At 42.8% G+C, this 13,275-nt stretch overlaps 1 protein-coding gene across 2 annotated transcripts in view; it reads left to right on the top strand.

The window, feature by feature from the left end:
• The window catches only part of sh3pxd2aa (SH3 and PX domains 2Aa), a 151,246-nt gene that overhangs the window by 84,546 nt on the left and 53,425 nt on the right, over positions 1-13,275 (top strand). Inside the window, exons 7-8 of one of the 2 annotated variants that reach the window (XM_028592484.1) lie at positions 8,950-8,994; positions 12,689-12,817. In XM_028592484.1, the coding sequence (XP_028448285.1) occupies positions 8,950-8,994; positions 12,689-12,817 (174 nt within the window). The remainder of the gene's footprint in view (positions 1-8,949; positions 8,995-12,688; positions 12,818-13,275) is intronic. The other variant, XM_028592494.1, reaches the window with a different exon arrangement.

Raw genomic sequence — 13,275 nt, forward strand, 5'->3', positions numbered from 1 at the left:
AGGTGATGTTTAAAACTAAAATTAGCGAGTGAAGCACATGCGAGAGAACAGGAAGAAGAGAGAGTTTGGAAAGGCCAGATGTGACAGTGCTCGATGTGGAACAGATGTCGCCTGTGATGTGACTCGACCTGACCCTGAAGCGAGCCCCCACACCATGTCAGCCTTTTCCCTGCCGTTATAAGGCTTAGGCACAGCACCCAAACTGTTTTGGGCACCACCTAACTCAAATAAAAGTAAAATAAGTAACTAACTAAATGACGTCTCTCAGATCTAATGGTTGTTATTGGTCCCCAGTGGACTCCTTTAGCAAGTTTTGTCTTTAACCCTCTGAGGTCTAAGGGGCATTTTTACATTTCTTCTTGAATTTTCCTTTTTAAGGGTATTTGCATATAACCTGATCCCCATGTGTTACATATCAAAATGTTCAGAACAAACTCAGATTTCTGTGTAGTGACGCCCACAATTGTTCCAGAGTAACGTATAAAGAGATAATTTGGCCCTAAAGCGGAAATATTTCTCAAATCTCTTGTGAAAACAAACCTACACTCGTATGTTTTGGTGCTTGAAATGAGTTTGCAAAAGTCTTGGGTTCACAAAAGTAGCGTAATATATGAATAAAATAAATGTCTAAAATGAAATTTTGTAATATCGCTTTTTGAGTAGGAGTCGTAGTTGTCAAACATTGCTTGGACTCGACTTGCCGGTGCGTCTTTTGTCTTCAGAACGTAAGCTTTTTGAGTGTTATTTTATGTTATCTGATATAGCTTTTCCAACATTTTAGACACGCATGTCGTAATAATGGTCCAAAATGATGTGAAATTGCATATTGTTTAATTGAAAAACGTAAAAATTTTCTTGAGGGAGGACCTCCTGCCAAATACGTGCACCCAAGTCTTCCACAAACCTGGGTCAAACGCTGCATGTCACTTAGGGCTGGGCGATATGGACCAAAAGTCATATCCCGATATATTTTGGCTGAATATCGATATACAATATATATCCCGATATTTTTTCCGCAAAGTGAGAGCAACTGTTCAGTCAAAGTCAAAGCCAAATATGACATGTTACAAGTAGTTTCATTGAAACCGGCTATTTCAGTGAACAGTTGCAAAATCAAATGAATAAATAATAAACAGGTTTCTTCACCTGGTTCAATGCTCAGCTGTTCAAGTAACAATAAAATGTAAACATAAATACTGTATAACAACAGGAGTACTTTTTTTTAAATCAAAGCTCCATAAGGTTTGTTTTAGTTTTTTCCAACGTTTTAAATTGTTAAATTTTTCTTCTACACATTTTCAGCGCTTATTTCTACGTCCCCTATTTTCTGATGTAGGGCTGGGCGATATAGAGAAAATCAGATATCATGATATTCTTGACCAAATACCTCGATATCGATATTGCGGCAATATATTCTAGAGCTGACAGTTGGTGCTCTCGCAAAATATCTTCACACTTAGATTTCAGATAAATAATCATTAATAATAGAACAGCTAGAACAGTCTGGTACAGTAAGTTCAGAAAAGCACATCACTTCACTGTAATGCAGCCTTTAAAACCAGGAAAAGACACTTATGTCATATCACGATATTACGATATCCAAAATCTAAGACGATATCTAGTCTCATATCACGATATCGATATAATATCGATATATCGCCCAGCCCTAATGTCACTCTCCCAGCCTGGTTTGGGAACTGTTGGCCATTGCTAACGGCTGCATTTTTGTTGTGTCAGTGCTAAAGCAGATAGCCCGTCAACTGTTGCTCCCCCCCCACTACTCTGTTTGCACACAAATGTAATTTGTCACCGCAAACGTTTGTGTCACAGTGAGGGATGAACTGTCTCGTCTAGTTGTTCTCTCCTCTTCTTGCTAAACACTGTATCAATACTAGTTAGCTTCAGCCTGTGGTTTGACATTGTTAGCGTTAGTGTCACTCTGGGCTTTTTTTTATTTATTTTTTTAAGTGTTGAATCAATACTGGTTAGCTGTAATGTGTTATTGGTCGCCTTTGTCTTGGTGTCAGGTGACAAGGGCTTTATCTTTTAAGCTCTGGACTGTGTGGTGGCAGCAGCTACAGCTAGTTGTGAGGATATGCAGAAAGTGACATTATGAGGTTGGGGGTGCAATCTGGCTATTATATGATAATTTCTTTTTTTTTTTTTTTTTTTTTACCTATTTATAAGATTCAAATTTTACTTTACTTTTTTTTTGGTTTTGTAGAGAAGACTCAGGGGTACAGTACACACAATCTAATATGCTATTATATGGATGGCAATCAAATCCAGTCCAATACTTTGGTTTATGTAAGTTGACGTGCCAGATGGTTTGTTACACAGAACCATCTGAGAAGCCGTCATTGGAAACTGTTTAGAAAAGGGCAGCCGCTTTCAAAAACGCCGATTGGTTCGGTGAGTTGCAGTTCAGACACAAATGCATTAAAGGAACACGCCGACTTATTGGGACTTTAGCTTATTCACCGTATCCCCCAGAGTTAGATAAGTCCATACGTACCCTTCTTATCTCCATGCGTGTCGTAACTCTGTCTGACGCACCCACCGGAAGCCTAGCTTAGCACAGATCCTGGAGGTAACCAGCTCCAACTAGCCTACTTCTCCCAATAAGTGACAAAATAACGCCAACATGTTCCTGTTTACATCTTGTGATTAGTATAGTCACAGCGAGTACAAATAACAAGTTCACATGAGACACAGCCATCTTCTAACCGTATACAAACTGGGAACTATATTCTCAGAAAGGCGAAGCACTGCTACTTGGGCGGAGTGATTTAATCCAGTGTTTCCTTTAGGATTTTTTTTTTAGCATATTTTCATTTTGTTTTGATTGAACTGTATTTTTGAGGAACTGTAGGTCTACAAAATGAATTTTACAAGAAATTCTTCATAGGGAAACCAAAACCCAAAGTAGCCTATAGTATGAAACCATGGATAATGAAACTAACTGCATATTTGCCTCAGTGGCAAAGTTGGCAGCCTTGCTGTGTGTATTTGATTTTTCCTGGCTTTTGGAAAAATAACTCCAAGGCTCGGTTATAGGGGAATTCAGAAAGAGGTGGCCCATTAATGCTGAGTAGCATACATGCTGCTAGATGGTCCCCCTGTGGCCTGTTCCTTAACACTAGCCAGCTCGGTCATTTTGACCGTTTTAAAATGTATATGTGTAATAACTTTGCTAAATTAAACAATACAATCCTGCTGGTACCTGACTGTATTTTCATTTAAAATTGTTTTTATAGGCAAAGAAAATACAATCACTTTTATCTATTTTGGCCATTGACCGCTCGGATTTTCGCGGTTTTCGCAATCTTTTGCGTGGTTGAAGATGAATCTTTGTTGCTTAGTAATAATCATAGTCTCTGTCAGAGAAACGTAACTAACCGTCTCGATTAACAAGTGTGGGCAATGCATCACCGATGGGCCGAAGGCAAAGCCAGAGTTGGTAACGTAGGCTACGCCGTGGATGGACTCGGTTCTGAATCAGAAGAAAAGCACCGGGCGATCGCTCTGTGAAAGGCGCGGTACACGTAGACGGTAGCTGTCTACGTGTTCATATAACTTTATACATGCTACAACTGGCTGGAATCATTGCACATATCCTCTCCAAGGAGTGCACCAGCTGTAAAATGTCCCAGAGGAAGTTCATGCAGCAACTGGCAAAGTAGCTGAGAGCGGAGTTTATGGAGGGAAAAAAGGGAAGCGGCGCACGGTCCGAGCAGCGCTGCGCACCGCAGCAGACACCAAATCGGAGGCAGTGCCAAGTTAGGTTAGGTTATAAATGTTCAATTAACATACTTTTAATTGTTATTTGGCTGTGAATTATGTTGAATGAATTTCCCCCAATATGTTTCGGGACTGACGGGAATGTATGAAATAATCACGGTTTAGCCTACTATGCCATGATATGAATTACTGAAACACGTATTAGGCAACTACTTAAAAGTATAATTAAAATTGTTAAAATGTAAAATGTCGGTGTTATTACGTTGTTCTAAAGATATCCTAAGACAATACATGCATTAATATCGCAATTGGGTATTTATCATGAGAGATTATAGAGTTTGGAATCTGGCAGTGAAAATGACCGCTCATGGCAGTTCTAGTAGGCTAGTTATGGAATTCCGGCACTTCCAGTATCTTAACGCAGTATAACTACTTCAGCATGTAAATAATGCACCTAAAATACAAACGTGAGCAAGGGCGTTGTATTGAATCAACAGCCACGGTCAATTAAGCTATCAAGTGAAGGTGAAACTAAAACTGTACAAGAACTATAGACTAATACAGGCTTAAATGAACTGACAGTTTAAGTTCTAGGACTTACAGTTCTCAAGGATGCACACATGCCATCTCAACCGGGTCCTCCTGTCTCTTTTTTCTTTCTCCCTTTTGTCCGAGTGGCACGCGTGCCCACTCGCGTTGTGAAGCGCGTGTCCACGCTATTTTCAGACGTGCTCTATCACTATCACTGCTGATAGACGGCTTTTTGTACATTTCTGATACCATGGCTGGAGAAATCTAACCGTGGCGGGCCGCCACTTGCCAATCAACATAGAGGAAACACTGGATTTGCTAGCTAGGGTTGGGTTTTGGGGTTATGTGTCATCAACAGGAACTTTTCTTTCAAAACACAATCTACAAAGTCGACAGAAAAACAAGATAGATGGCTAATAAGCCCCTCCAGTCCAAACCTAGAAAGAAAGTCTTCAGCTAGGTCATTTTTCACCGGCCCTCAATTGCAGAGTAATGGAGACGTTTGGGGTCAGAATTCTTAGAAAATTACCCACAGCAGCAAAAGGACAGAGAAAACACTGCTGGTTCTGCTGGTTTGTGGCGTCATCACCAAAACCTGAAAGGAATTAAGCGTGTGTGTGTGTGTGTGTGTGTGTGTGTGTGTGTGTGTGTGTGTGTGTGTGTGTGTGTGTGTGTGTGTGTGTGTGTGTGTGTGTGTGTGTGTGTGTGTGTGTGTGTGTGTGTGTGTGTGTGTGTGTGGAGGGGGAGTGGAGTTAATATCAATCAGATGTTGAGCGCTACACTGAGAGCAGCCTGGTGGGTAATAATCACGGTAGGGCGTTAGTGAGCGGGGTTTGACCCAGGCTGACCTGGGACCAGCCTCTATCCCTCCCTGTGGGGCCAACATCAATCCAGCAAAGCTCCTGAGGCTCTGGTGGATAGCGAGAGGGGATTTGGCTTTTATTGTCTCACGTGAGTCAACGAAGAGGAGCTGTCGGCTTCACAACAGGGGCAGCGCCCGCCAGGATCATGAAGTATACAAACTTGGTCCCTTCAAAAGAGGAGTTGATTATTTAGGGAACCACCCTGTTTTCTGATTGTTAAACTCTGAACATGTTCCATGGGTTTTGAATGGTTTCATGGACTCTGGAGTGATAAAACGAGATGCACTTGTTAAAGGCCATAAACCTTCAATTTGAGTGAAAACAACACTTGGAAGGTCTTTTTCAGAAACATCATCTATTTGCGTGTTTTGAGGTGGGCTAAGTGTTCAGACCTCGGAATCACTGCCCACGTCTCACATTATTTCAGCAGTTCAAATAGCTCAGCTGCTGTACCCGTTGACGGCTGCATTTCTAATTAAAGAATACATACACAAGCAGATAATAATTTGACCAAGCATTCGATGCCAACTTCCAATATTTTCAATACTATTGTTTAGGGATCGACCCATATGGATTTTTTTTGTGCCGATACCGATTTTTTTTCATCAGCCTTAGCCGATGACCGATACGGGCTGCCAATTTTATTGAGCCGATATTTGGAGCCAATACTGCTTTTGCTCCCTCAATTTACATTATAAAAATGTAAACCCTGCCACACTGGATTTGTTTTTGGAATCAGCTATGCCATTTCTTTAAAAATAATAAACAAAAACACAGATCAGTGTCACTTCTGCAATCATCTTACATTCATATCACCCAAATTATGTGTGCAATGTGCATCTGGTTAACTGTGCAAGGGTAAAAGGCTTTCATCAACATCTACAACACAGCCTTGATGATGCATTGCTTGCTGACATATTAAAAAAACAGATGGGTAGGAGTAGGTGTGACTGTGCATACTGTACTGTATATCTGGGGTTGATGGTGAGATGAAGGGTTGTATTGGGGGGGAAGAGGGGTGGGAGTGAGTGATATAGCACAACATAGAATAGAAAAGCAGTGTAAACCCAAATCGTCGAGTTTTAATGCTATTCAGTGCAGCTTCAATAGGTGTCCACAATCTGCAGTATTTCACAAATAAGCATTGTGAGCTGATTTAGTTATGGTGTGTTTAGCCTGCCTACCCCTAATGCATTGCCCTGGAGCATCCAGTTTGAAGTTTGGTTGAAAGAGAACCTCCCGTTTTGCTTGTTTATACAGCAAAAGCCCATATACAGCTGCAGATATTTAAGCTCATGTTCTGATTTCTCTTTTGTTAAAATGCGTGCAGGGTGAAGATCATTACTGATTTACATACATAAAACAAAGTTGATGCAAATATTTTCTTATAACAAACTCTTGAAACAAGATTGGCTGCCTTCAAACAAGTGAGGTTCTTCATTATTTATGCAAAAGTTAAGCAAAGGATAATTTTAAGACCAAATACACGCATACAGTACATGATGATGGACATTTCTTGGTGTAAACGACCATTCTTGTTGTTATCAGTAGCCTCGCCCTGTTCCAGTTCCTTTTGATTGTTATGGCCTGTTTCTCGCTGTCTGCAGCCCTAATGCTGGCTCATTTCCAGGACAAGATGACAGCCAGACACTGCATTTTTTATTATTATTTTGGTCCCAAATAAAGCTTCAAATCATGGCTTCCTTGACATACACCAAAGTAGCTGCACCCCAAGCCTTGGTCACCACTTCCTCGGCCCCTGTCTCCTCTGAGTCATGGCGTTTAATTTCCTGGTTGGGGGCTAAGATGTTGTTTTTAAGAAGGGGGGTTGAGTAGTCTGGAGTTACTTTACAAGTGGCTGACGCCCATCACAGACTTTCCAGGAGGTCCAGATAGAGGGATGGAAGAAATGGAGAAAGATATGAAGAGATGGAGGAAAGTGGAGCATGGGGTGGAGTGAGGGATGGGTTTAAATTGAGGGTGTGTGTAATAAAGTACCAAAACATTGGCCAGTTACTTGGCCTCAGATTCACTTTATTCTCTTCAGCATAAGAAAACGCTGAGCTTAAAAACACAGGCCACCACTTGTGTATCATGTGGATCATCCCCAGATGAGGCCTGGCCCAGCAGTGTTTCCCCTATAATTGTACAGGCCTGGCGGCCCGCAACAGGGGCCCCCCGGTAGGACAGGAAAATAATTTATAATAAAAAGCTTTAGTGCATAACCTTTTTATATTAAGGAACGTCTGTTACATTCCAGCCGTTGCCAAATGAGTTGCTACAAAGCTAATTAAGGCTATCAGCTCCACAAAACACTCAGTATGACTATGTTCAGGAGATTGTTGTCGTCCGGCAACTTTCCCGCCCAGAAACTCGAGTGAAGATAATGACCTCTTCTGATGAATCCGTCATGTTTTTTAATCCTCCGTGTCCTCCTTGGCTACTAGCACCTAGTGCTTACGGAAGGCTTGTATCATGTGAATGCAACAACAGTGTTGTTGTCATTACTTAGAATTCCTCATGGGGGGACACAGAAACTACGGCAAATATACATTTAGTTTCCCCTAGATTCATTCTGCAGTGTGGTGCTGCCGTGAGTCCATGAACAAGGAAACGCGTCTGTAACAGCGGGACGGTCGAGTGGTTTATCTAAAATGCTGAAGTCAGTTAAAACGATGAAGTGAAAATGACATTGTTGGTAGCCTAACAGTTACAAAAAGGCTCGGTTATGAGCGACCCGCTAACGTGCTGACGGATTTGGTGTTTTTAGCTGAGCTGGACCAGAGAATATTAGGTTGAAACAGATCTGCGATGCTGTTTTGCCCCCCATTGTTCTCCGTGATGTTTGCTGGAAGTGATGTAATGTAGCGTTTTATGTGGAGTGCTCACTGCACGGGACTCTGTTTACAAAAATAGCCTTTTAAATGCTATATTGCTTTAGGGCTGAACAATTAATCGCAATTTTATCGAAATCTCAATATGGACTAGTGCAATATCCAAATCACAGGGGGTGAAGAATATTTGTTAAAGGCTAAATATGTGTCCAACCATTCTGAATTAAGTATTGTGGTGCAGCAGAGACGTCCCAGCCTACAAATCCTATCCTACAGACTAAAGGAAAAAAATCTTTGTTTGGTACGGATCCATTTTCCTCATATCGTGCAGCCCTATATTGCTTGTAAGGAAATAACGGGAGTAACAGGCAAACCAGCTTTAAAAGTGACATAGTTTCTTTGTAACTAAGTGCTGTGCGGTGGATCCAGTTCTTGCCAATGTAAAGAGGTTCATGTGGATTGAAACCTTGAAAGTGTTCAATCACATGTGTCAAACTCAAAGCCCGCTGGCCAAATCCGGCCCCTCGCAGACTTTGATCCGGCCCGCATATCAATTTAGGTTCACAATACATTTTGGCCCACCTAGTTTATGTCACTTTTTCCGACGTTATTGGCGCGTTTTCCGACGCTTAAGGTGATTTTTTTTTTGCGCTTATTTCAATGTTTTTGCCAGTTCTTTCCGACGCTTTCGGTTCTTTTCTGACATTTTGGTGCTTTTACCGATGTTTTTGTCACTTTTCCCAGTCTGGCCCTTTAGAGAAATTGAGTTTGACACCCTTGTGTTAAATTGATCCGCCAGGCTAAAGCAGTCAACATAGGGAAAACACTGCCCAGACTTTGGATCCAATTGATCTCTGCCTCTTCATCTTTTGTGTTCAGTAGATGTGATAAAGGTGTGCTTTACCATACTGTTGCTTCTGCATGCTGTCCAACTGAATAATCTCTCTCTGCTTCTCTCCTTCCTTCTCTTTCGTCTGCAGTATGGATGTACGGCTTTACAGACAGCCCGAGGAAAGAGGCCTCAGGTAGCCTTGTGTGTCTATGTCAACATGTTGAATATGCATGCACTACTGTGAGAGCGACATGCCAGCTGCATCTCTTTTTGGGCTTTTCAGTTTGTTTCTGTTCACACTTCAGCTTTCTCCCGACATCTGCTTTGCATGCGCTGTCATCAGCCTCTCCTTCCACCCGTCTGCTCAGATTCAGCCTCTCTTTCTCTGCAGTCTATCCATCCATCTCTGCAGGCCTGGTTGGCCAACAGCAGCTGGGCACAGTGCCAGAGGGCCAGAACATAGTTCTTAGGTTTGCATGTGGCAAAGCGCCCTAGACTGAAATGAGGTGTCAAGTCTGGTTCTTTACATTTGTCTGCAATATGGCTGAAGATCACTGCCTGTGACCTCATTCAACTTTGGGTGTATAGGAGTGATGAGTCAAGAGGGAAGACGTGGAATCGTAATTGTCGCTATTGCAAATAAACATCCCACGAAATAACCTTTTTACCCCCCTGCACATATAAACACGTATTTTGACACAAATGTATTTACAGATTTGCCCATCTGGTGAACATTTACCGTGTTCTGTGAGACTTTCAACTGTAATTGATGCATTGCTGAAAGACACCGATATGTTGATTCCTTCCATTGGAGGCGATCAGTGTGTCAGTACGAGTTAGGAACAACAGAGACAAATCCCCTTTTAGACGACTAAGTCAATCAAAAAATGTGTAAAGTGTATAGAACAAATCACCGTGACGTCGCGCTACCACAAAAATCACTTCCAGGTAGACAAATATCAGTTGATTTGAACTGTGGAGATATGTGAAATCGGCAAAACTTGTTTGATTCCATTTTCAGCCGTAACTGTAACGTTTGAAGATATTTAGTTAAACACGGAGGTCCGACCTATCTGACGTTTCTGCTGTGCTTATTTTCTGTCCTGTGTTGCTTTGCTAGCATCTCTGATAAAACAAATCTAACGTTAGGAACAGCGACATCTCCCCGCCGGTCGGACTGACTGCTAGTTTGGGTGGTATTATTTTCTTTAGTCTGTGGCCCAACAGGTAAATTAGCTCTCCAACCTAATGTTAGTCAAATTGTTGTGCATTTTAGATAAATGAGATTAGAGTTTATCCTGGGGGAACGTTCAATCCCAAAACGGTGTGCACCGTTTAGCTACGGTTTCCGCGTTGAACGACATGTTTTCTTGGAACGTGCGCGCAACAAGCTTTAAAGGTATGTTTTCTCTCGTTTGGGGGCTGTGTCAGAGATGTCACCCAATCACCAGCAACGTGTATGTAAACTCATGGTAATAAAAAGGCAGCACGCTCGCGTACACAGCAGGGTGTTCAACGCACCACCGTTTCAGTTTAAATATACGTTTTGATCCATTTTGTCGGGGCTGAACGTGCCCCAGTTGTTCTTGGTTCCGGTTTGCTCAGCGCTGTTAAATTGTCTTTTTGTTTTTCTACCCGGACGTTATTGTACACACACATTGTGATTGGGTCTAAGGTACTCGGAGAAATCTACTCGCTCATCTTGTGCAATGAAGGTTATGGGAATATTGAAGGCAGAATGTAACAGGTCTTCAGGATTTCTCAACAAGGAGTGGTTGCCATTACAACAGTATAAAGCATTTAAATAGCTGGATCTGTGCTGCTTTATTACCTCAGGCTGACTTTGATTGCTCCCTCCACATAGGCTGCTTACATTCTCCGCAATATGTTCCTTTTCTTTATTTTGACTTCTGGGAGAATGCACGAGAAGGACTGAGATCAAGGCCCAGCCTCGCCCGGTGGGGAACTAAGGTTATGAGCATTCCCTGGTGTTTGCACACTGTTTATTTGACTAACAACATGTAGAGATGCTTAATTGTGTTTTAAGCTTACTTTTGATTCTTTCAGGCTTAAATACATGAGTGCACTGCAACCTGTTTTGATCTCATAAACACATTGCAAGGCCACTGAGAAGAAAGTATTTACAATTTACTCATCTTGTGAACACTAGACCTCATCTTAGGTCATAGCAAGCGAGATCTTTTCTTCAATCTCAAAGGACAGTGTTGTGTAGCATGCACAGCTTAACTCGTTCAATACAATTCATGTTCAAGGTCCAATCCCATTTACAAAATGACAAAGAGCCTGACAGCAGAGAGCTCCCCGTCTCGGATGCAGTCCTAAGTGGGAAGATAGAGACTTGCTGACAAAGTATGCTACTTACCTTTCTGCTCAGCAGCAGTAATTAGCCAGCGCTCGTGCTTTTGCTCCACCTGATTTCTTTATTGTGTCATTGCTGGTGCTGACATGCCTTTTCCCTTCATGTATGATGTATACTTCATTTTTATAACATAACGTGTAGGACTGCAACTAACGATTATTTTCATTGTCAATTAATCGATTAGTTAAAATGTCATAAAATGGCGAAATCAGTTGCCAGTACCTTTTCTGTTATTTTACAGATTTATTTCTTAGATTGTACGTAGTGGGACACTTTGCCTCCGAACTACGGGCAAAATTACATTCGCGTTGAAGTCCCTGTCACTGCTTACAGTTCTGTCCAGCAAGTCATACGCTTCGGGCCGTGCGAGTGAAACATGAGATGTTATCTATGTTACAGACGAGTTACAAATATCACTGTGGTACTATGAGTTCTAGGTGATCGTCAAATATTATATCTAGGCATTCAAACTCCTGAAAAGGGGGAGTGAAGTTACTTGTTGACAATATTATCCCTCACCTTAACCTACCTTAATCATGCTGCAGCCGCCGCACACTGTTATAAGAATTTTTTATTTCAAATAAGAAAATGGCATTTAAAGCTCATAACAGCATTTTGATTTTCCCAATATCAATTTTCTGTTAAGGGAGTAGGAGGAATTCGTTTGATGATCGCTCTGTGGCCAAACATGCCAATGAGGCCTACAACTCAGGTTCCGATCAGATATTCACCACGTCAACTCAGTAAATGAAATCACTGCTGGCGTTGAAGAGGTTAAACATCAGATAGAGAAAGAAAACAGAGTGGCCTAACCCCAACTGAAATGCTTTCTTCTTTTGTTTCACATAAACACGTACCCAGCCTCCTTCCCTGTTTCCCTCTCTCTCTCTGGTCCACTCATATGTTTCTATTTAAGGCCAGCAGTGCCGACTACCATGATTGGTGTGCCCCCCTCCCCCCCCTCCCGACCCGCCGTCCAACGGCTGGCTCCCAAAGGCAGTGGAGGGGAGGCCTTTCCTCTCAACCGCACTGATGATTTTCCACAGGGAAACTTCACCATTCTTCCACTCATTCGCTCCCCAGTCTTCCCCTCCAACCGTTAGCCCGCTCTTCTACGTCTCCCTTTTCTTCTTACTTCTCTGTCTTCTTCCTTTTTTGGAATCTTAAAAGTTTTAAGTTCAGGCCATGGAGCCACTTTAGGTGCGAGATGCAGCCCCTGCAAACCTCTTCATCCCGTTCCCTCCTTTTGTTTTGATTCCCTTCCGATGCTCCTCTGTCCGTTGCTGTGGGCCGGGGGTCGACTCAGCTATATGGCCAGACGTTTGGGACTATGCAGCCAAGTCGTGAGCTTGCGTTCTGATTGGTCAGGGAGAAACAGCGGCAGGGAGCGGGGGTTGGCCGATGGCGGCGTACCGGGTGCACAGCGGCAGCAGTGTAGTTGGTTGCAGGGGGAGATTGCGGGGTGCCACGGCGGGCAGGTGGCTGACAGCCTGTTTCTTCCCCTCAGGGATTGACAGCTCGGAGCCCATGGTGCTGGAGCAGTACGTGGCTGTGGCCAACTACGAGAGGCAGGAGAACTCGGAGATCAGCCTCAAGGCCGGCGAGACGGTGGACGTGATTGAGAAGAGTGAAAGTGGTGAGTGGATTCTTGTTTTGCTTTTTTGTCCCAAGCATGTCTTTACTGAACTCTGACAGCCATCCACACACTTAGGTCCATAACAGAACAGTATTATTAACGTATGTTGAGTGAAAAGTGAAAACTGATGTTAGAACTGCCTGACATTTGGTTTGTTTCATCCTGTTTGTATCGCCCCCTCTCTGAGTACACATTAGTAGCGTAAACATATTCTTCACATACACAGAGAGGCATGCTTACTCAGCACCTCTCTGTCTCCCTTCTCTTGATTTGACTCCCTCCTTCTCTTACCCCTTTGTCTGCAAGACTCTCCCCCCTCCCCCCACTCCTGCCTCCCTCCCAACTCCTCTGGTCTCCCTCAGTCTCTCCCTCGGTCTCTCCCCTCTTCTCCCAATCTCTTGATCATCAGCTGGGGCTTGGCACCACCTGGAGGTGCTGTTTGTCTGGCAGAAGTCAGC

The sequence above is a fragment of the Perca flavescens genome, chromosome 2 (genome assembly GCF_004354835.1).
Source record: "Perca flavescens isolate YP-PL-M2 chromosome 2, PFLA_1.0, whole genome shotgun sequence".
NCBI classification, from domain to species: Eukaryota; Metazoa; Chordata; class Actinopteri; order Perciformes; family Percidae; genus Perca; species Perca flavescens.